The sequence below is a fragment of the Neofelis nebulosa genome, chromosome 2 (genome assembly GCF_028018385.1).
Source record: "Neofelis nebulosa isolate mNeoNeb1 chromosome 2, mNeoNeb1.pri, whole genome shotgun sequence".
NCBI lineage: Eukaryota > Metazoa > Chordata > Mammalia > Carnivora > Felidae > Neofelis > Neofelis nebulosa.
The window spans coordinates 215,557,191-215,579,813 of record NC_080783.1 but is presented as its reverse complement, the minus strand read 5'-3'; the positions used below and the strand labels follow the sequence as shown (position 1 = coordinate 215,579,813).

General features: G+C 60.0%; 2 protein-coding genes across 11 annotated transcripts in view; one reads left to right on the top strand and one right to left on the bottom strand.

The window, feature by feature from the left end:
- The window catches only part of PIK3CD (phosphatidylinositol-4,5-bisphosphate 3-kinase catalytic subunit delta), a 57,654-nt gene extending 43,049 nt beyond the window's left edge, over positions 1–14,605 (top strand). For 4 of the 7 annotated variants that reach the window (XM_058719173.1, XM_058719175.1, XM_058719172.1 and 1 more), the window contains 22 exons: positions 275–447; positions 2,730–2,958; positions 3,406–3,635; positions 4,084–4,263; positions 4,535–4,684; positions 5,123–5,212; positions 6,300–6,521; positions 7,164–7,260; positions 7,350–7,480; positions 7,980–8,030; positions 8,099–8,266; positions 8,362–8,483; positions 8,642–8,785; positions 8,890–8,989; positions 9,143–9,321; positions 9,412–9,524; positions 9,684–9,762; positions 10,334–10,501; positions 11,106–11,229; positions 11,361–11,506; positions 11,694–11,826; positions 12,563–14,605. In XM_058719173.1, coding sequence (XP_058575156.1) covers positions 307–447; positions 2,730–2,958; positions 3,406–3,635; positions 4,084–4,263; positions 4,535–4,684; positions 5,123–5,212; positions 6,300–6,521; positions 7,164–7,260; positions 7,350–7,480; positions 7,980–8,030; positions 8,099–8,266; positions 8,362–8,483; positions 8,642–8,785; positions 8,890–8,989; positions 9,143–9,321; positions 9,412–9,524; positions 9,684–9,762; positions 10,334–10,501; positions 11,106–11,229; positions 11,361–11,506; positions 11,694–11,826; positions 12,563–12,700 — 3,135 coding nt within the window. In that variant the 5' untranslated portion in view covers positions 275–306 and the 3' untranslated portion in view covers positions 12,701–14,605. Of the gene's footprint in view, positions 1–274; positions 448–2,729; positions 2,959–3,405; positions 3,636–4,083; positions 4,264–4,534; positions 4,685–5,122; positions 5,213–6,299; positions 6,522–7,163; positions 7,261–7,349; positions 7,481–7,979; positions 8,031–8,098; positions 8,267–8,361; positions 8,484–8,641; positions 8,786–8,889; positions 8,990–9,142; positions 9,322–9,411; positions 9,525–9,683; positions 9,763–10,333; positions 10,502–11,105; positions 11,230–11,360; positions 11,507–11,693; positions 11,827–12,562 lie in introns of those variants that run through there. The other 3 variants (XM_058719176.1, XM_058719177.1, XM_058719178.1) reach the window with 3 other exon arrangements.
- Positions 14,302–22,623, bottom strand: part of CLSTN1 (calsyntenin 1) — a 91,275-nt gene continuing 82,953 nt past the window's right edge. For all 4 annotated transcript variants that reach the window (XM_058719179.1, XM_058719182.1, XM_058719180.1 and 1 more), the window contains 8 exons: positions 21,088–21,242; positions 19,531–19,679; positions 19,046–19,272; positions 18,366–18,536; positions 17,874–18,019; positions 16,749–16,884; positions 16,244–16,428; positions 14,302–15,859 (listed from right to left, as the gene is read on the bottom strand). In XM_058719179.1, coding sequence (XP_058575162.1) covers positions 15,659–15,859; positions 16,244–16,428; positions 16,749–16,884; positions 17,874–18,019; positions 18,366–18,536; positions 19,046–19,272; positions 19,531–19,679; positions 21,088–21,242 — 1,370 coding nt within the window. In that variant the 3' untranslated portion in view covers positions 14,302–15,658. The remainder of the gene's footprint in view (positions 15,860–16,243; positions 16,429–16,748; positions 16,885–17,873; positions 18,020–18,365; positions 18,537–19,045; positions 19,273–19,530; positions 19,680–21,087; positions 21,243–22,623) is intronic.

Genomic DNA, 22,623 nt, shown 5'->3' with positions numbered 1-22,623 from the left:
GTCTTGAGTTTGGGCCACTGCGGCGAGGGATGCAGACAGAGTGAGTGCCCACCTGTGATGACGGATGAGATGGGGTCTGGGGACAGTAGGAGCCACAAGCCACCCCAGGCAGGACGAAGTCCAGAGGGAGGCGAGGTTTGGGCGCCCACGGGAGGGACTCCTTCCTGCACGTCCCACTGCCAAAGGTCCTGACAATCTGTTTTCCAAAGGATCCCTTCAAGGGATCCTTCCGGCACCCTTAGGGTGCCTCATTGTGCCTTCTCTTCCTTTTCAGGACAGCCGGTGTCTTTGGAGTGAAAAAACAGGATGCCCCCTGGGGTTGACTGCCCCATGGAATTCTGGACCAAGGAGGAGAATCAGAGTGTGGCAGTTGACTTCCTGCTGCCCACGGGAGTCTATCTGAACTTCCCTGTGTCCCGGAATGCCAACCTCAGCACCATCAAGAAGGTACGATCCTGGGCGCCTTGGGTGGCTCGGTCGGTTGAGCGTCTGACTTCGGCTCGGGTCACGATCTCGCGGTCCGTGGGTTCGAGCCCCGCGTCGGGCTCTGGGCTGACCGCTCGGAGCCTGGAGCCTGCCTCGGATTCTGTGTCTCCCTCTCTCTGTGCTCCCACTCCCCCGCTCCCACTCTGTCTGTCTCTCTCATAAAATGAATAAACATTAAAAAATAATGATAAACGCTTACAGTTAGTGCCCAGCTAGCATTTTGAGTTCAGCTTCCCCCTTTATCAGTGCACGATTACACTCACCAGATTCCAGTGAGAGCTTCAGGGTGTGGTTCCCATGGTGGCCTTTCCTTCTGTCCATGACTGTGCCATCATTTTTCGGAACCACACCCCATCCACGGCCACTTAAAAGAGTCTTATCTGTCTTCTCTCTTCAGAGCTGTCATCTCAGTAAACATCATCTTTGGAAATAGTTTTTAGTTTTTGTTGAATAATTGTCCGGGTGGATTACTGAGTCAAAGGGTTAGACATCTGGAAAGTATTTGGTAGATGTTGTCTTGTGATCTTTCAAAGGGCTTATCCCACTTCCCAAGTGTGGGATTTAATGGGTCACGCCAGAGAGCAAGACCTCAGCTCAGAATTTTAAAAGCTATACTTGGGAGTTGAACACACTCAAAAAAGGGAAAGAAGCAAGGGACCATCTTGGAATTTTTGTTTGGTTTTTGTTTCTCAATCTCCCCTTCCTGGGAGGTTCCTTTAAAAATTTAAAAAAAAAAAAATTTTTTTTTTTTTCCATTTCAAAAGTAATATGGACACACTGATTTAGGAAAACGGGAAAAAAACAGAAAAAGGAAAAAAGTCACCTGTGATCCAGCCCTTGTGAGACTACCACAGTTAACAGTTTGGCTGCTTCCTGTTTTCTTTTCTGTGGAGTGTTGCTCTTTGTGATAATTCTGATCACGGACTTTGAGATCTCTTTTTTTTTTTTTTTTTTTTTTCCGAGTTAACATTATAACATCTTTTTCATGTGAGTTAACTTTATGTAAATTTCACTTGAAGGGTAATCTTCTCTTTCTGAACCAGGCATGCAAGGTACTACAATTCCCACACTGCAGAAATGCAAAACACGTGGGGCGGTGCACACACCCCGATTTGACTTCAGTTCCTTCATACTTTTATTTATACCAGACGCCAGAGAGTAAATATTCTCGGCTTTGCTGGCCATCGGATATTTGTCGCAAGCACTCAACTCTGCCCACGGAGGCCCAGAGCAGCCCCAGACAATATGTAAATGAGTGGGCGTGGCTGTCTTCTAATACCTTGGGAGCAGACCAGGTTTTGTCTGCAAACCAGTCACTTTTGTCGAATCCCGGTCTGTACTAATTACTGTTTATTAGAGTTGTGGTTTTTGTTTTTTTTAAGAGGGAGAGAGAGAGAGAGAGAGAGAGAGCGTGCACAAGCTCAGGAGAGGGGCAGAGGGAGAGAGAGAGAATCTTAAGTAGGCTCCATACCCAGCACAGAGCCCAACTTGGGACTCGAAATTACTGCCGTGAGATCAAGACCTGAGCGGAAATCTGGAGCCGACTCTTAACTGACTGAGCCACCCAGGTGCCCCTATTAGAGTTGTTTTTATGGACATGGGCTTGAATTAGATCTGCTGCTCTATACGTTGGGGTTTTTTGTTTTTTGTTTTTCCCACTCACCGTGTGTCTTGTGTCCCTAGGTTCTGGGTCATGTCCCTGTACCAATCCCTTTGTGCTGATGGACCATAATTATCCGTCCCCCGTGGAAGAAAAATAGGGCTCCTTTCCCGTCTTCTCTGTGACTCAGTGGTGAACAGTTTTGCAGTAAAGCTTGACTATTAGATGGCTCTCTCAGGGGACCCTGGGGACACCTTGCCCTGAGGCCACACACTGACCGCCTTAGCTGAACACAGCCCATGGAGGGTTTTATGGCTCTCAGTTGTTTGCCTTTTCTGAATTAGTTGCCAACATTTAGAAATCAGGGTGATGAACCCCAGGACTGTTAGCTGGAGGTCATGTCTGGCTGGCCGTCTCTCAAGGGTAACATACAGGGGGGACTGTGGACAGGACTTTAGCGAATACCAGGCACCTTCCACAGAAGGGCAGTGATGGTGACCCATGCTGTGTTCTAGGGGTCTGGGGAGGGCAGGGTCGTGCAGGGGAGGGACACCCAGACTGAGGTCAGCCTCCAGCCACCTCCCCGCTCCCCGCGGCCCCGCTCACTTTGGTCGGAGGGGCCGACCGGCCACTGTCCCCTCAGGTGTTGTGGCACCGCGCCCAGTATGAGCCACTCTTCCACATGCTCAGCGACCCTGAGGCCTACGTGTTCACCTGCGTCAACCAGACCGCGGAGCAGCAGGAGCTGGAGGACGAGCAGCGGCGACTGTGTGACATCCAGCCCTTCCTGCCGGTGCTGCGCCTGGTGGCCCGAGAGGGTGACAGGGTGAAGAAGCTTGTCAACTCACAGATCAGCCTCCTCATCGGCAAAGGTGCCCCGCGTGCGGGTGGGCCCGACCCTCCCCCTCCCCTCCCCGCCCGGCCCCGCCCCCGCCCCCGCCCCCGTGTGCGTTGGGCCCTACTGGCCCCGCCCCTGCCCCGCCCCGCCCCCGTGTGCGATGGGTCCTCCTGGCCCCGCCCCGCCCCCGTGTGCGACGGGCCCGCCCCACCGTGTCCCTGCCCCGCCTCCCCTCCCGCCCCCCTCGTGCACTGCACCCTTCCCGCCCTGCCCCGCCCCGCCGCGTGCGACGGGCCCTCCTGGCCCCGCCCCTGCCCCGCCCCGCCCCGCCCCACCCCCGTGTGCGACGGGCTCTCCCGGCCCTGTCCCTGCCCTGCCCCCGTGAGTGGCGGGCCCTTCCCGCCCCGCCTCCGTGTGCGGTGGGCCCTCTTGGCCCCGCCCCTCCCCGTCCCCTGGCTGACCCAGCCTCCCCACCTCTCAGGCCTCCACGAGTTCGACTCCTTGCGGGACCCCGAGGTGAATGACTTTCGCACCAAGATGCGCCAGTTCTGCGAGGAGGCGGCCGCCCGCCGGCAGCAGCTGGGCTGGGAGGCCTGGCTGCAGTACAGCTTCCCCCTGCAGCTGGAGCCCTCGGCCCGGAGCTGGGCGGCCGGCCCCCTGCGGGTCCCCAACCGGGCCCTCCTCGTCAACGTCAAGTTTGAGGGCAGCGAGGTGAGCCCGCGGTTCCTGCCGGGGACGCCGGGGCCCGTTTGCTGCGTCCAGGCTGCTGTGTCCAAGGGGGGGGGGGTGCTTCCCCGTGACACTTCCCAGTCCTCCGCCCACCGCCCCAAATCCACTCTCCTCCCAGTGGCGCCCGGTGGTACTTGTGGGCATCCATGCATGCGAGGATCTCGGCCAAATGTCCCACCCGGCAAGTCGGATGAGAGGCAGAATGACCAAATGGCCTTGGTCACTGGTCCACTCATTCGTTCAATAAATATTTCTTGGGTGTCAGCCACGTGCCTGCATCAGACTCTGCCCTCATGGAGCTCGCGCTGGGGGGAGGGGGCACCTATTACAAATAGGCAACCCCACCCTCTGCGTCCCAGAGTCCATGCGCCACCCCCCCTCCGCCCCCCACAAGGGTGGAGGGCTGACCCTCCCTCCCCTCCCCCCCCAGGAGAGCTTCACCTTCCAGGTGTCCAGCAAGGATGTGCCCCTGGCACTGATGGCCTGTGCCCTCCGGAAGAAGGCCACGGTGTTCCGGCAGCCGCTGCTGGAGCGGCCTGAGGACTACACCCTGCAGGTGAACGGGAAGCACGAGTACCTGTACGGCAGCTACCCCCTCTGCCAGTTCCAGGTGAGGGCGATGGCTGGGAAGGGCCCTGGGCCCCCCTTGCACATGAGGAGCCAGGCCTCTGGGGGTCCTGGCGAGAGCGTCCCCTTGCTGGGCTTGCCCGCCTCATGAGCGCAAGGAGGGCTCTGTCTTCAGGAAGCGGGTGGGGGCAGAAGAGTCCTCAGGAGGGGCCTGGAAGGCCTGGGGTAGGCGGTGGTCGGCATCGGGGAGCCCCCCGGGTCGGGGAATGCTTGGGGCTGCCCCGTCGGCCGCTCACTCTGTGCCCCCGTCTCAGTACATCTGCAGCTGCTTGCACAGCGGGCTGACCCCCCACCTGACCATGGTGCACTCTTCTTCCATCCTCGCCATGCGGGACGAGCAGAGCAACCCTGCCCCCCAAGTCCAAAAACCACGCACCAAACCGCCCCCCATTCCCATGAAGAAGGTGAGCCGGTGCCTTCCGCTTCCCCTCCCCTCCATCCCTTCCTCCCACCTGTTGTCCAACCCCGGAGCCTCGTGGCCACACCGCGGGCTGGCGGCCGGCCCAGGACGCCTCATCTCAGGCTCCTTGGTTGGTCAGTGGCGACAGCTGGGCCTTGAGCTTGGCCGGCCAAAACTACACCAGTGTGCTGGGTGGGGGCGGGGGGCCGCCCGAGCTTTCCTGGGGCAGGGTTCAGGGGTCCCGGCGCACCTGCACGGCAGGTGTTCTGGTAAAGGCAAGTGGGTGCTTGAGCCTTGCCACAAACCGGCGACACTCCCAGCCCACCTCCGAGTGGCCACGGGCCTTGGCAGGGGTCAGGGGCGCTAGCCACCAGAGCCTCCCCTGGATTCCTCTGCTTTGACAGCCCTGCTTCTCCCCCCCCCACCCTCCACCCCGCCCCAGCCTTCTTCCTTGTCCCTGTGGTCCCTGGAGCAGCCTTTCTGCGTGGAGCTGATCCAGGGTAGCAAAGTGAATGCGGATGAGCGGATGAAGGTAGGGGGCTTCTGGGGGGAGGGGGGATGTTTTCTGCACAAACAAGGTGGCTGTGGTCTAGAGGGGTGGTGGAGGAAGAAGGGGGGGGGGTCACATGAAAGCCACCTGACCACATTACCCAGCATCCCTGCCTGGGGTGGTTGTGAGCCGCTTCAAAACAGGAAGAGGGTAGGGGAGCAGGCCGGCCGGCCAGAGAGGCTAATTCGTAGAAACCAGGCCCAGTGAGTTCTGGGTATTTGACTCTGGTAGAAGTGGTGGGCCCAGGCCCGGCCCAGGGATGTGGGAAGCACAGAGTCTGGGAGGTGACAGGTGCCGAAGACGAGCGGCTCCAGCTGGGCCCTGGGGCCTTGAGACTCCCTGGGGACACGTGGGAGGTGTATGGAGCACGGGCGGGGACCCCTGGGGGCCACGCCCACTTCTGGGCCGTTCACACACCCCATCTCCCTCAGTCGTCAGGATAGGATAGCCTGCCAGGTGTCTGTTTTACTGTCCCATTTGCTGGACATCACAGCTGGGTCCGCAGAGGTCGAGTCTCTTTGTGGAACACTTTTTGTTGGGGTAATTTTGCAAACAGGGCAGGTCTGGGGTTCCCGGATGGAACCCGGGAGCATCGGAGGGAAGCAGCTTTCTGGCTGGGCGGGAGGGCTGTCAGGGTAGAGCTGGAGGAGCCAGGGTCGGCGTGTTCAGGTGGCATTAAACATTCCCCTCCTTCTGGGGCTCGCACAATTCTGAGCCGTGGAGGTAGGCTTGGGCGTGAGAACTAGAAGGGCCCCTGGAGTTCCCAAGCCCCAGTGGGGAAACTGAGGCCCAGAGCAGGGAAGTGCCATGACTTGGGGTCCCACAGAGGCATGGGGAGCCCATGCACAGCCCGTGGTGCCCTTCCCTTCGCCCTGTGGCCCCTTGAACCTCTCAGGCATTCGGCCGCCCCTCTTCTGTGCCACTTTCTTCCACGTGGAAAGTGGGATTCAGACCCATGTGAAATGTGGACATTTCAGGAGCTCTGTGCCTTAGGTGGTGGGGGGAGAACCTGGGAGCGGGGAGAGGCTGGGTCTCTGCCACCTGTCACCTGCGCCTGCACCTTCCCCAGCTGGTGGTGCAGGCCGGGCTCTTCCATGGCAACGAGACGCTGTGCAAGACGGTGTCCAGCTCGGAGGTGAGCGTGTGCTCAGAGCCCGTGTGGAAGCAGCGGCTAGAGTTTGACATCAACGTCTGCGACCTGCCTCGCATGGCTCGTCTCTGCTTTGCACTTTACGCCGTGATCGAGAAGGCCAAGAAGGCTCGGTCCACCAAGAAGAAGTCCAAGAAGGCGGTGGGTGGGGCTGGCTGGGAGGCTGGGGCCAGGCCTCTGGGAGCCAGCCCACTGTGGGTCACTCCCCCTTATCCACTCAGAGCAGGAACGCACCTTGGGGATGGGGGGGGGAGGGGGGAAGTCCCGGGAGGGCTGGCCGACCCAACCTCCCCGCCCCTCCCGCACTGGCCGCCACCCCTGCTACGCGAGGGCTCTGGGTTCCAGGGCTCGTGAGCACGGTGACTCGGAATATCTGGGCCTAAGCCTTCGGTCCTGGTGGGAACCTGGAGGCGGCTCCCTGGGGTAGGAGGACGGACGCACTGTCCTCACCGGGAGCAAGAGTGGCCTGAGTCAGCAGCCAGCAGGGAAGGCACGGTGGTTGAGCACTGAGTCACCAGGGCCCAGGATGTGACTGGCCACTGAGCCACGCTGACTTACCCATAGCTGAGCTGGGCCAGCCTTCTGGGGCCGGTGTGGTTCGTTTGGGGGTTTCTCAAGAAGCCAGGAGCAGGGATGCGACCGGAAGTGGAAGGGAGCCAGGAGGCGGCTGACCTTGCTGCCTTCCTCACAGGGAGTCTGGGTGAGGGCGGGGAAGGTGGCCTGGAGGCTACACCCATCCTGCAGATGAACAAATGGCCCTGACCTGCCCGTGGTCTTTCCCAGGACTGCCCCATCGCCTGGGCCAACCTCATGCTGTTTGACTACAAGGACCAGCTCAAGACCGGTGAATGCTGCCTGTACATGTGGCCGTCCGCACCAGGTCTGCCCCGGCGGGAGGGAGGGGCCCGGGGGCGTGCGCTCCCGGCCGGTGGCGTTCCTCGTGCAACTCCCATCCATCCCTGTGTCCAGACGAGAAGGGGGAGCTGCTGAACCCCGCGGGAACAGTGCGGAGTAACCCCAACACGGAGAGCGCTGCTGCCCTAGTCATCTGCCTCCCTGAGGTGTCCCCCTACCCTGTGTACTACCCAGCCCTGGACAAGGTCAGCCCCCTCGCCAACCGGGCCTGGCAGGACCCGCCCTCCCCAGAGGCTGTGGGGCTAAAGATGACCTTTCCTGACTCTGCCTCTGGGGCTCCCAGAGCATGGTGCCCCCCCACCCCCGCCCCGGCCCCCTGCCCCCCCCCATCCCCTAAGTGGCTCAGGGCCAGGGCTTGGTCACCACACACATTTGGGGACCTGCTTGACTCTCTAGAATCCTAACCCACTACAGCAGGTGGGGAGCAGTGGTTCTCAGTCAGGGCCGCTTTGTTCCCCAGGGGACTTGGGGCCATATCCAAAGACACGTTTGGTTGTCACAGCTACTGGGAGAGATGCTCCTGGCATCCAGGGAGCGGAGGCCGAGGGTGCTGTGCACAGGACAGCTCCCAGTGCCCGGGCGTTGAAGCTCCCCGTCTCCGGAGGCCCCCCCCCCCCCCCCCCCCCCCCAGCCAGGGCTGGCCGGGGCCCGGGGGCTCCGCTGAGACGGGACCGCTCATTGCAGATTCTGGAGCTGGGGCGGCACGGGGAGCACGGGCGCTTCAGCGAGGAGGAGGTGAGCTGGGGGCCGCGGGCGGTGGGGCGCCTGGTCTGGCCGCAGCTCACCCGGCCTGCACCCCTCAGCAGCTGCAGCTGCGGGAAATCCTGGAGCGGCGGGGGTCCGGGGAGCTGTATGAGCACGAGAAAGACCTGGTGTGGAAGATGCGGCACGAGGTCCAGGAGCGCTTCCCGGAGGCGCTGGCCCGCCTGCTGCTGGTCACCAAGTGGAACAAGCACGAGGATGTGGCCCAGGTGGGCGGGGGGGGCGGGGCCGCGGGCGGGGCCTCCGCCGAGGGCCCCCGACTTGACCTCCTGCCCAGCCGCACCTTGACCACCCGCACCCCCAGATGCTCTACCTGCTGTGCTCCTGGCCGGACCTGCCCGTCCTGAGCGCCCTGGAGCTGCTGGACTTCAGCTTCCCCGACCGCCACGTGGGCTCCTTCGCCATCAAGTCTCTGCGGAAACTGACGTGAGTCCCGCGGGCTCCCCGCCCGCCCCTCGGAAGCGCGGTTTTGTCCCCGCCTCCTGGCGGCAGAGCCGGCCCCGCCCCCCCCCCCCCCCCCCCCCCAAGAGGACCGAGCCCTGCCTGGGGTCTGCTCAGGTGAGGCCGGCCTCCCTCCTCTGCAGGGACGACGAGCTTTTCCAGTACCTGCTGCAGCTGGTGCAGGTCCTCAAGTACGAGTCCTACCTGGACTGCGAGCTGACCAAGTTCCTGCTGGACCGGGCCCTGTCCAACCGCAAGATCGGCCACTTCCTTTTCTGGCACCTCCGGTACTGGCCCCACCGGGCCTGAGGAGGCGGGGCCCCTGGCCGGTCCCCCCTTGCCCGCCCCGCGCGCGTGCGCGCGCGGCTCAGCCGTCCCCTCCTTCCTCCAGCTCCGAGATGCACGTGCCCTCCGTGGCGCTGCGCTTCGGCCTCATCATGGAAGCCTACTGCAGGGGCAGCACCCACCACATGAAGGTGCTGATGAGGCAGGTGAGGCTCGGCCCGGGGTCCCTGCCCTGGGTGGGGCCCTGCGTCTGGGCAGGCTCGGCCCCTTCAGAGCCCCCCCCCCCCGGGCCGGGCTGAGGCTCGGAGCCCGTCCCGCCGGCCTCCCCACGCTGCCCGCCTCTCGTGTCTCCCCGCCAGGGCGAGGCGCTGAGCAAACTGAAGGCCCTGAACGACTTTGTCAAGGTGAGCTCCCAGAAGACCACCCGGCCCCAGACCAAGGAGCTGATGCACCTGTGCATGCGCCAGGAGACCTACCTGGAGGCCCTCTCCAACCTGCAGTCCCCGTTGGACCCCAGCACCCTGCTGGCCGAAGTCTGGTGAGCCCCGAGCCCCTTCCACGGCCTCCTCCCCCTGCCCTGCCGGGCGCCCCGCGGAGGGGCCCGTGCCGACCGCTTTCTGGCCCGCAGCGTGGAACAGTGCACCTTCATGGACTCCAAGATGAAGCCCCTGTGGGTCATGTACAGCAACGAGGAGGCGGGCAGTGACAGCAGTGTGGGCATCATCTTTAAGAACGGGGACGGTGAGCGGGGCGGGCCCCGGACACGCGCTGCGCGGCCCTCACGGGGAAGGGGGGGGCGGGGCGGGCTGAGGGGAAGGGGGGGGGGCCTGGGGCTGGGCGCGGCTGGGAGTGGGGAGCCCACCAGAAGCTCGTGCTTTTCCTTCCGGAACGGCCGCACAGACCTCCGCCAGGACATGCTGACTCTGCAGATGATCCAGCTCATGGACGTTCTGTGGAAGCAGGAGGGATTGGACCTGAGGTGAGAGGCCCTCCTGGCGTCCGTCTTCGGACTTGCCCCACGCCTAGGACCCTGTCCCTTTGGAGGAGTCCTCTGTCAAAGCCGACGCCGACACCTCTGCGGGCAAAGGGGCCGTTCTCAGAGCAGAGACCGGTTTGAAGTCAGGGCCGAGGGAGGCGATGGGGCCGCAGAGTGAGGGCGCAGAAGGCCCGGCCGGGCGCTCGGCGTCTGTCTTACCCCATTGTTTCCTTTGCTCCACGCTCCCTGGCTTCCTGCCCCTTCCTGCCAGTGACATCTTCTTCTGAACCATCTGGATTTCTCTCTGAGCAGACACGAGCTCAGCTGAGGCGCTGACTTTTCCTCTCTGCATCTTGAGGGCTGGCGTTGACCTCTCCAAGGAGCCTCCCCTGGAGTTCCGGGCGTCAAGGGCGCCTCCCGCGCACCTTCCTCCTCCCTTTCAGCAACCCCGCTGGCGTCTCCTGTGGCGGTTTTGGCTGTCTTGAGCTCCTCGGGCTGGAGGGGGGCGGTTCACACTGCCCCAGGGACAGCCCTTGACCATGGCATTTCCCTGCCCCTCCTCCCTCCTGGCTAGGATGACGCCCTACGGCTGCCTCTCCACGGGAGACCGCACAGGCCTCATCGAGGTGGTGCTTCACTCAGACACCATCGCCAACATCCAGCTGAACAAAAGCAACATGGCCGCCACGGCTGCCTTCAACAAGGATGCCCTGCTCAACTGGCTCAAGTCCAAGAACCCTGGGTAGGTTCTGGGCCCTGGGGACAGACACCCTTTCCAAGAGGAGTTTGGGAGTCAAAGGTGAGGAGAAGGGCCCGTGACAGTCTCCATGACTTCTTGGCTCAGCCGAGGACCAGGTCTGCTCTGTGTCGGGGTGGGTCAGGTCTCTGTTCCCGCAAGGATCAGTTAGCTGTTGTCATGTAACGACCACGCTTATCTTAGGCATGTAAAACCACCACGGGTTATTACGGGCCCACAAATTGCAGCTGGACCTGGCCGAGCTGAGTGGTTCTTGGGCTGGAATCATTCATGTAACCGTTACCCTCTGGTCGCTTGACCGGCCTGGATGGCGCCGGTCACGTACGTGTCTCCACGTGCTCTCCCCTCAGTGAGTGGACCGGCCTGGGCTTCCTTCCATGGCAGTAGGTAGGTTCGAGCGCCACAAGGTGTCTTAAGGCCGAGGCTCTGGGACGAGTCCCAACAGGGCCTCCTCCGTGTCCCATTGGTCCAAGCAAGTCGTCAGGCCAGATTCAAGGAGAGGGGACACAGACCCGACCTCTTGGTAGAAGCTGCTGCAAAACGGCACGGCCATGGGTTTTAACACCCCTCCCCACCGACACACACACAGGGAAGCCTTGGATCGAGCCATTGAGGAGTTTACCCTCTCCTGCGCCGGTTACTGTGTGGCCACTTACGTGTTGGGCATCGGTGATCGGCACAGCGACAACATCATGATCCGCGAGAATGGGCAGGTAGGGGCCACGTGGGCAGCACCTGTCACCCCCCAGCATACCCCTCCGCCCCCCCCCCCCACCCCGGACCCCGCAACCCGACACCAAGGCACTCTCCTCTCTGACGATGGCTTCTCCTTCCCTTTTCTTAGCTGTTCCACATTGATTTTGGCCACTTTCTGGGGAATTTCAAGACCAAGTTTGGAATCAACCGTGAGCGCGTCCCATTCATCCTCACGTACGACTTTGTGCACGTGATCCAGCAGGGGAAAACGAATAACAGTGAGAAATTTGAAAGGTGAGGGTGCTCGGGGTCCCAGGCCGACCGGGTGCAGGGCCGGGTCCTGTAGGAAGAGGCCGGGCTGTCGGGGCCTCAGAGGGAGCGGGGGCTGTTTCCAGGGCGAGAGCAGCGTGGGAATGGCCGTGAGGACCCAGAGCCCTGCCTCCCCCCTCTCTCTGCTCCAACCCCCCCCCCACCCCCCCAGGTTCCGTGGCTACTGTGAGCGAGCCTATACCATCCTGCGGCGCCACGGGCCTCTGTTCCTTCACCTCTTCGCCCTGATGCGGGCCGCCGGCCTGCCTGAGCTCAGCTGCTCCAAAGACATCCAGTATCTCAAGGTAAATGCCAGGGCAGGGCCCTGCCAGGCAGAGCGGGCGGCCCCCAACTCCCCAAGGCCTCTGCCTCTCTGAGCATTGCGGCCTGGGGGGCCCTGAGCTCAGTGGACCCCGCAGGGCACTCCCGGTGTGGGTCCTTCGCGCCACCCACGAGCCAGCAGCAGGGGGGCCGGTGGGGTCAGCCCGGTTCCGTTGCAGGAGCGTCGGGACCTCCCTGGGTCCTTCACAGGCTGTAGTGGTTCCGCTTGTACCAGACGGCTGAAGTAGATTCCCTCCCTCGACGATGAAAAATGCCTTTCCTTCCCGCGTCTTTTCAGTTTGGGAGCAGCTGGGGGTCAGAGGGGGGCCGGCCTCAAGCGCCTCTTTGGTGCCCAGTGCATGCAGAATGAGGCTGCGTGGGGCAAGTCCTCCTTTCCTCCTCCTGGGGTTAATTCCCACCGCAGAAGGCGAGCCTACCTGTCCACCCCGGAGGCTTTTGGGAGCGAGCGGGGGGGGGGGGGGGCGGCGGGTCACAGCTTCCTGGCTGCAGCTGGCATCCTACTTTGAGGGTGGGTCAGGAGGCCCGTCTCGGCTTGGGATCAGAACAGAGTCCTTTCCGAGGGGGATGTCGGCCCCGGTCTCCGGATTCCCCTCCCGCAGTTCTTTCAGGAGGGAATTTACAACGTTCAGGGTGGCGGGGTCTGCCTGCCGTCACGGGCCCCCCTAATGGCTGGAGCTCACTGCTCTGATCTTCCCTCAGGACTCTCTGGCCTTGGGAAAGACAGAGGAGGAGGCTCTAAAGCACTTCCGAGTGAAGTTTAACGAAGCCCTCCGGGAGAGCTGGAAGACCAAAGTGAACTGGCTGGCCCACAACGTGTCCAAAGACAATAGGCAGTAGTAGCAAGCTTCTGGAGGCCCCTGGGCCTGGAGGGAGCAGACCGCCGGCCTGGGGAACCAGGCACCCTCAGCCGTCCTCTGGGGCCCCGAGAGCCTGACCCGCACCCCACGGGAAGGAACCTACATGATTGCCTTTTGTTTACACTGGTTATTTATTTATGACTTGAAACGTTTCAGGAGCTCAACAGCCATAAACGGAAATGCATCCTTCGTGCAGGGGAGGGGCGTCCTCAGCCAGAGCCCCCGGGCTTTGGTGAGAAGACAGAGTCGGGCACCTCAGAGGCCGCACCTCACTAAGGACTGTAACCCCGAGTCTTCCAGCTGGTGAATCGGGACCCGGCAGAGACTGCTCTCCCCTCCGGGAAGCCGGCCTTCCTCCCAGGCTCCCGCCGGGCTGCCCGGGGCTTGGCCCCTGGCACTTACCTGGTGCCCACTTCTCCGTTCACCCCCTCCACCTTCGTGCTCTCCACGGGCTGAGCGCGGGGCAGCTCCCAGAGGAAGTCTGGGTACCCTCTAGAATCAGGGATGCTTGCTTTCCACTTTTAAAGTGACTCTTGGGTACGGGAAATCCTCTCCTCTGCTGTAAAGCGGTTTTGTTTGCGGGTAAGGAAAAAAAAAAAACAAAAAACAAAAAACCACCCCAACTACTTACGGACCCTCTGTGGCTCAGAACAGCCTCCGCCCCGATAAAGTATAATATATGCTGGTCCTCAAGACATTAAAAAGATCTGAGCTTGATTTAGCTCAACCTGTCATGGATCGGGGCCAAAGCAGGTCAGAGTACTTTGCTCTGACCTGCCTCGCAAAGCAGGTTTTAAGGCCGGACCTGATCTCCAGAACTCTCTGCTTTGGGAACCTGCTTTGAGGAATCACGTACCAGAAACCTGAGGTCTTTAGTGGAATCTTTTTCTACTTAGCTCGAAGCAGTTCAGGCTTAGCCTTAGGGGGATCCGAGGAGCTCTAGAAACACCAGGTTCCCGGGCCTCTCCCCAGCCGTCTGAAGACATCTCTGGAGAGGGGACTAGAAATCCGGGCTTCTAGAAGCCCACGGGTGATCTTTATGTGTTAGGAGGCCTCGCGAGGCCGGGCAGAGTCAGGCGCAGCTGCCCTGTGGACAGGTACGGGAGCTTCAAGAAAAAGCCCACCGCCTTCTTTGGTCAGTTAGCAGAAGCCACGCGGTGTGGTCCATATGCAGAACACCACCAACCACACTCTTGTTCCCAACTAAGTGTGGAGGTCATCTGGTCCACCTTGCCAGTCTAGAAATAGGAACAGCCGAGTGTACGTCTATATGTTATTTATTGAAACGCGTCTGTGTGCTTCCTGGCATTCTGGTTCCGGTACACAGCCTGGGTGCTTGGCGAGGAGAGTATTTTCTATTTTTGTTTTGTGTGTGTGTGTGTTTTGGTCTTTTCATGTTTCTGTATGGGGAAGGGGAGTTCAACACAACTGATGGGGGGTGAAGACCACCGCTCTGTGAAGCCTTCACGTGAGCGGTAACAGCCTACGGAAAGAAATAAAAGCTTTTTTATGTTGTGTTCTCAGGTCAAAAACCAAGCCAGAGAATGCAGGGTTAGAACAAAACCAGGACGAGACCTGACGCGCGCTCCTCCTGGAGTTAGAACCAGCACTTTATTGTAGCGGGTACACTTTCTGACCTCATCAATATACACATCTACAAAGTGACACCACGCGGAGGCCGCATTAGCATCTACCATTGTCTACACAGAGCAGCTACAGCGACAGGACGTGAGGGGCGGCCACACACGACGCAGGACGGCCGCAGTGTCCTTGCAACTAGCAGTTATAATCACAGGACAGTATTCAAAATTATTTTCCCCCAGGTTTAGAAATCTAAAATTTTACATGTAAATTAAAAACAAAGTGCTGTCGGGGTTTGAGCTCATGACTTGTCCTCTCCTTTTCCATCCCCCATGGGCCCCAGAAGCAGGGCCCCTCACTCCTGGGGAGCGGAGTTTGTCTCCGGAGCCGTCGGGGGGAAAGCTAGCGCTCGGCCTTCGGGCCAGAGCGCGTCTGTCCTTGGACGTTCTGAGTCCGGACCACTCAGGCCTGTTCTGTCTCCGCACCAAGTGGCCAGACGCTTTGTGCCATCGGCGTGCACACTCCCCGGCAGGGCAACAGACATCTAGTAGGCGTGAACCCAAGGCTGCACACGAGGAGTCCAGCTTCCTGTGCAAGGAGCTGCCGGTCCTCAGAGGAGTGTGTGAAAGAGGCCAGGGACCCCAGCTCCCCACCCCTCTGCGGATCAGAGATGGGTGGAATCCCAAAGGAAAGACCTGGCCATTTCCAGCCTCCGGAGAGGGGTCTCCGATCCGGTCCCCTGCCGCTGAGCAGTGCCGGGAAGTCCGTGCCCCTTAACTGCCTGGCCGCCCGCCGAGGGTGTGCACTGAGCGGGGCCCGAGTGGGGCAGGCCCGCTCTCCCCCGGGGTGGGGGTGGGGCCGGAGCCCACGGGATCTCTCCTGTGTTTCAAGCTTCACTTTGCATGCCAGTCCTGGGTCATACTAGCACGGAGGACACGAGGAATCCCAATTTATTTACAAAATATTAAAAAGTCAGTTCATCATCTACATATTAACCCCCATTCTGCCATTTTATACATGCACTAGTTTGGAAAAAATAAAGACTTTAAAAAAAAAAAAAAAAAAGGATTACGAGGCGGGAGGGGGCAATTTTAACCCTTTGTCAACGAGTCCAGCGATCGCAGCTTTTCTGGAGGCGCGAGGTGGGGGGGGGGGGGCGGCCGCACAGAGCGAGCCGCGGGGAGCTCAGAGCGATCCGGGCGGAGGGCGGGGCGACAGCGAGCACAGGCGGGTGGTCAGCGATGGAGAGGGTCTGCAGACCTACTGGCCGGAATGACTTTGTACACCGTGGACCCTCGGGGCTGGGGCAGCAGAGTCTCCTGAAGCGGAAGGAGGGGCGGCGGGGGCGGCCCAGGGCTCAGTAGCTCAGGGTGGAGTCGTCCCACTCCAGCTGCTGCTGCCGGTTGGCGCTCTGCTGGTCCCCGTGCTCCCCCTCCTCCTCCTCGCTGCTTTCCGACTCGGCGCTGGTGATGTCATCCTCCTCCTCCCCGGCTTCGCTCTCCTCCTCCTCTTCCTCCTCCTCCTCCTCCTCCTCGCTGCTGTGCTGGTCCTCGTACGTCTGACAGAGAGACGGCACGTGAGCCCCTGCGCACGACCCCACTGTCCAGTGCCGCTCACCCTCTGGGAGTCACAGGTGAAGGGGACGCCCGACAGGTCACCTCACCCGAGACCAAAGGGGAAACACGGCTCTGGTCACCACCCACGGGGCTGTCACGTGCAGGGAGCGCGTTTCTACCCTCGCTGGGCGGCACGAGCTTGAATGAGGCCTCTCTGTACCTCAGTGTACCCACCTGCACCTCACTGAGTTGTCATGTGGATCACGTGACATTCAAGCCACAGGAACGTGGAGATGCCACGGCCACGCTGCTTCTCTGGGGTGAGCCCAGCTTTGGCCCCAGCCCGTGGTGGTGTTCGGTTGCAGGGGCCGCCGGTCCGCACCTACCTCCATGGGGTTCACGGTGATGGTCAGAGCAGAGTCATCCCAATCCATCTCGTTCTCCTTTCCGGTGTCCTGGTCCCGCATGGTTCGCTGATGAGCAGCCCGGATCCGGAAGACTCCCAGGATAATCATGAAAACCAAGAAGCTGACACACACCACAATGACAACAGTGGCGGTGCTGGGGACAACTGCGGAGGGAGGAGAGGGAACAGGGCTGTGGTGGTGTGACCTGCCCCAGAGGGCGGTAGTGCCCTTGGCCCTCATCCTCCGCAGACAGACGCACACACGCGCACACACACACTGACGTGGCATCTGACCCGGAAGAACTCGAAGAAACGTGAGGAGTCGCGGCACAGGTTTCAAGCCCAGGGCCGGCCACTTCCTGCCCTGTGGGGCTCCAGTCCCTCCCGGGCAGCACAGAGTAAGAGAGGTAGGCCGGCCGGAGGGTGTCTCCCCGCCCCCCCCCGGCCCTGACCCAGCCGGCCCTGCTTCTTGTCCACAGCCCTACCTGCGAACGGGTGGGGGCTGGCCAGGTTGTGGCCCGAGAGATCAACGAAGGCATGGCGCTCCGGGTGGACGAACTGCGGCTGGGCGGCCATGTGGCTGGCGTGCTCCATGGGGCCAGCCGTGTGAATGACGTTCACCTGCAGGGAGAAACGCAGGCGGCATGAACGGGTCCGACAGGGGGAAACGCGGTTCAGAAGCTAACAGGAGCAGCGCTACGCGGAGGGGTCCCTGGACCAGCCCTGGTGGGCAGATGAGAAAAGAACAGAAAAAAATCGAGGGTCGGCCCTTGGACGCCGTTGTAACTACCTGATATTTGCGCACATCCAAGAAACGTGGCACTGTTCTAATTCCTTTTTACTATATTTCATAAAGGAATCTGTCCACAAAAGAACAGAAAAACCCCCACCACTGTCCCTCACCACAGGCCCATCTCCCTGCTTTCCCCCCAAACCACAGCGCATCAAAGAGCACAAATCCTAGCCATTTATTTCCCTTCAAATCCGCTACCCTTTGGCTCAAACCAAAGACTCATCGATTTCTCAGCACTGTGACTTCAGCGTTCTGCTGCTCTGAGGCCACCGTGCAGACATGCCAATTGCTGAGAATAACTTTGGGCCCATTTCTCCAGACCACAGAAGCCGTGAGGGACGACGGGGCTGCAGTCCGGGCCTGTGGAAGACTTCAGAGCGGGGGGGGGGGGGGGGGGCGCCCTGTGACCACTGTGCCCTGAGTCACCACTACCGGGCTCTGCAGACGGCACAGCAACACCCCCCCCCCCCCCCCCCCCCCGCCAGCCCTGCGTCTAGACCCCTCCCCCGGGGCCGGCAGTCTGCAAAGACTCTCTGCGTCCCTGGGAACTGCCCTTTGCAAAACTGCCAAATCTCAGCAAACAACCGCGGCCCTACTCATGAGGTATTAACTGCCTCTAGCTCTTGACCGCCTCCTTCCAAAGGCCCCTCAGGCCTCCGTGAAAGGGATGCACCGGACGCACCCGGCCCACCCAAACCGGCGCGGGTCAGACCTGCAGCGGCCCCCAGGCCGGGAAAGGCTGGCGCACCTGGGTTGTGGCCGAGCAGCTACCCAATCACCCACCGCCGGCCCTTCTCAGCGTGGGCCCTGCACGCACCTCCACCTGAAACTCGTTGCTGATGTAGCGGCCATTGAGCTCTGAGCAGACGAGCCTGAACTTGCGGTCAAGCAGGGACCTGGTGTGCCAGTTCCGATAGCGGAGGAGGCGCAGAACCTCCTCGTAGCTGGCCATGGTGTCCACGCCTGAGGGGAGGAGGTGAGAACATTGCCTGGTGGCTGGGGTCGGGGTCAAGGCCAGGGTCAGAGCAGGCTGGGGTCAGGCACAGGGGCAGCTGGACCACACGTGTGCGCACTCCGGCTTTCCGGTTGTGGGGAGAAATTCAAGCGTGTGGGCACATCTGTCCCTCCCCAGGGTGTGTGCCATCGTGTGCCTGACTTCTGACCCCTTGTAAGGACGGGAAGTAAGGCAGTGCCTGACTTCCCTTCCTGCCGGGACAGCGTCGATCCTAGTGAGCCTCTCCTGTCCCGTGGCCTCCAGGACCCTCAGGGCCCGGAGATGACAGGAGGCGGGGCTGAGGCTCGCGCTCACCTGTGAAGACCATGCCCAGGTCGGAGGCGCTCACCGCGATGCCCTTCTGCTGCAGGCGGGCCATGTCTACCTCCAGGCTCTCCTGTGCCGGGTTCAGTTCCTCCCCGTCCACGGTGACCTCGCAGGTGTCCAGGTCATGCACGATCTCCTCGGACACGAGCGACTCTTGAACTGCAAGAACAGACCCGCAAATAGCAGAGGCCACGGAGCCCAGGGGGGCTGGTCACGCCGGTGGGCTGCTAGCGCTCCTCAAGCTCACAGAGCCCTTTGAGAAATCGACGACAGAGGCGCAGGAGAGGCCCTTTCAAGAAACGGGGTGCTGGTCCCCAGACAGGCCCAGAACAGGGGGCCCCTCCCCACCCAGCAGGAATAGCAAGTGCCCTGCAATCGGCTCAGATCTTCTCAGCCTCCCCTCAAGGGCATCTCAGATTCGGATGTCACGCCGGAGGAGGAGGAGAGTACTCTCCAGGTGGGTTTCCAAAGAGCATAATGAGCTCTAGCCCATGGGTCAGATTCCAGAAGCTGACCCAAGAATAGCATTAAAACATCCAAATCTCTCAAAGTCCCAGAAAAAGAGAATTCAGTAAGAAAGTAGCAGCAGTGGGGTTTCAGCCGCTCCCCCCCACCAACTGGGTTTGAGCCAAGGTGAGGGCGACCATCGCAGGCAGAAGTGCCGTTACCTGTGGGGTCCTCGTCCCCGTCCCCTTCGGGCTCCACTTCTCTCGTGATGGTGCTGATGATCCGAAGCTCAGGGAAAAGGAAAACCCCCTCTGGGCTTTCAAATTCAGAAGCCGCTCGAGCAAAATGGTGGACCCCACTCAGGCTGATCTTGGGCTCCTCTGGCTGCAACACCATCACGTAACCATCCACCGGGGGCACCGAGATGCAGGTAGCTTCATTAAAACACCTGCCGACAAGGGACGGAGAAGGCGAGGGTCAGAGCTTCGAGAAGCGGTTTTGTAAGCTACACGCAATGGCACGTGGAGGTTCCAACAGGCAGGAATCCACAGCCCCTGGGGGGACAGAGGCCGCGGCCGTCTGGGAACGGGCCTCCAACACACCGATAAACACCATTCAAACCCTTGTCTTAAAAACCTAAACACACACATTTTCTTCTCAAGAGTCACGACCAAAGGCAGATTTATAGTTAAAAATCAGCACGTACTTGACTGTGCTGGTGAGTTTGAGTCTCCGGATCCCAGGTGTGGGGAACTGCCGTGAGTTCAGGTAGGCGATGTGCTGCATGGCTTTATCCAGCTCCCCAACATCATCTCCCTCCAAGGTCAACGCCAACTGACTGGGGTTGGTATGGATCTGAAATCATACCAGACAGGGGCGAGAAAAACGGCTCTAATTGCAAGAAGCTGAAACCACAAACACGCTGGCAAAGAGGGCTAGCGGGGGATCGATCTGACTCGGTGACCTGGAGGGGAAAGGCGCACAGAATTGGCAGCGATGAGATCTTCTTCGGGGGTAGATTCTCAAGGAGCAAATGTATCTGTGATGTAAGAGATACAGGGGCCTGGCTGGCCTGGTTGGTGAAACGTGCAACTCTTCACCTTGGGGTCCTGAGTTTGAACCCCACGAATGGGTATAGCGATACTTAAGAAACTTAAATCTTAGGGGCTCCTGGGTGGCTCAGTCGGTTGAGCAGTCTGACTCTTGATTTCAGCTCAGGTCATGATCTCACAGTTACTGAGTTTGAGCCCTGCACTGGGCTCTGCGCTGACAGTGTGGAGCCTGCTTGGGATTCTCTCTCTTTCTCTGCCCCTCTCCTGTTCATGCATGTGCTAAAATAAATAAACTTTAAATAAATAAATAAACAAGTAAATAAATAAATAAAATCTTAAAAAAATATATATATATATATCTTTGGTCTCTGTCCCCAGTTTCTGGCACAGAGCCCCCTAAAATCCTGGAAATTTCCTGAGTGACAGAAGTACCCTTTCTCACGCGTAACAAGCCCTTTCCAAGCACACGAGCATCTATGTTATCGAACAGGCTCTGGGTGGCTGAAAGGGTTTCAGGATGGAGCCAGCTGCCACAGGAACCAGCCGCGTGACTACAGGGCTGGCACTTTCAGACCTGACCCTGACCTCTAGCCAATGACTTAACCAGCTGTGCCTAACATAACAGAAGCTCCGGAAACACCCCTGAAGGACCCGGCGTGGGAGCTTCCAGTGTGGGGAGGGAGGCACTCCTGGAGAGGATGGGGAAGCCCCATTCCCCCGTCCCCTGCCTTCTGCATCAACTCCATCTGGTTGTTCCGGAGCTGTATTCTTTAAAACAAACCAGCAGCGGTTAAGTGAAGTGTTTTCTGGAGTTTTCCGAGTAGTTTAAGCAAATTACTGAAATCGAAAAGAGGGGGGATTATGGGGACCCCGACTCTGTAGCCAAGTTGGACACAAGCGTGCGTAACCCGAGAGCCTGACACCTCCAACTGGCCTCCGCAGCGGGGGCAGCCTCACGGGCCTGAGCCTCAGGCGTGGGGTCTGCGCTGAACTCCAGGCAGTCAGTGTCAGAAGCGAACTGAACTGTGGGACACCTGCAGGTGCCTGGAGAGCTGGGGGACCGGTGGGTGGAAAACCCCCACACGTCCGCTGTCAGAGGTGTTGTGAGCAGAAGCAGGTCTGGACCGATCGCGGGCGGAGCCTCTGCCAACAGCCTGCACCCTTGCGCTCTAGGAGGCGGTGAGCGCCGCACACGCGCACGCCCGCGTTACCTTCACGCCTCTGCCGTCCTCGGGGGCCTGCAGGTCCAGCCCTTCTTTGCAGGTGTACAGACAGTCAATCACCTTCTTATCTGCGAGTTTCCCAGAACGGACAGTCAGGCCAGCCAGATTACCCCGGAAAAACTGGGTCATGTGCAGGTCGCCACCTTAGGAACACGGGGGGACAAAGCAGGCAGTTACGTGTGCACTCCAGGGCCTCCTGCTTCGCTTCTCAATGCAGTGTTACCGGTGGTGGCGGCTTGATGGAGGGACATGCGGGTTAGTTCGTACCGAATCCTGTTAGCCTTGCCATCTACATGGAAGCGCAATGGAGAAATTAAGTCGTTTATGATCATGCATATGGCCTGGAGAAAAGAGGTGTTGGGGGGGGGGGGTCCCTCACCCGAAGCCCAGAGGCAAGAGGTCCCACGAGTGTCCCCACACAACTGGCCGCTCCCTGGAAAGGGTGGCCTACGCTGCACCCATCAGCCTGGTGCACGGGTGACATTTTCCAGCAATGCCAGCCTTTTTTTGGACCACTGCCTTCTCAATTAGCTGGGTCACGCTCTGGGTTGCCTTTTCTAACAGCACACTTGGGGATACACACAAACTTGGGACTGAGCCCACAAGAATAGGCCTAGAAAGATACAAGGGGCGCTTACTACCCTAGCCTGCACCTAAGAGGCCTCACATGCTATCTGGTTGAGCTCCACGGTGCCTGCCCCCAGGATAACTGGGAACTGATGGTGTTATAAGGAAAAGAGAAACCCAGAAAGCAGTCCTCATCACACTGTGGCCAAGAGCCAAAAAGCATGTGAAAAGAAGCTTACTCTCAGGGCACCTGGGCGGCTCGGTCAGTTAAATGTCTGACTCTTGATTTTGTCTTGGGTCATGGTCTCAAGGTTGGTGCATGGGTTCAAGCCCCATGTCGGGCTCTGCACTGGCAGCTTGGAGCCTGCATGGGATTCTCTCTCTCTCCCCCCTCTCTCTCTGCCCTTCCTCGCTCACGCCTACCTCCCTCCCAAAATGAATGGAGTTTAAAAAAAAAAAAAAGGGGGGGTGTGCCTGGGTGGCTCAGTCGGTTGAGCGGCCGACTTCGGTTCAGGTCATGATCTCAGGGTTCGTGAGTTCGAGCCCTGCGTCGGGCTCTGTGCTGACAGCTCAGAGCCTGGAGCCTGTTTCGGATTCTGTGTCTCCCTCTCTCTGACCAACCCCCCCCTCCCCCACCCCGTTCATGCTCTGTCTCTGTCTCAAAAATAAATAAACGTTAAAAAAAAAAAAAAAAAGCAGCAGCAGCTTATTCTCACAAAAGGACGGAGACCAATGCCCAGAGCATGTCTCATTCCTGATAAGGACGTCAGACACTGAGCCACCACCAGGGACTGCGATTTCTAAGAAACCTGCGTTTAAAATTTAGTATTGGTCAGGACAGAGTATCTAGAAACGAGCCTCTTCCTGTCTCATGGTTCAGCCACATGGGAACCAGGCGGTGGCCTCCCTGATGTGGCCTATGAGATTTTGGCAGGGAGCCTCATGCGGTGGGATCAG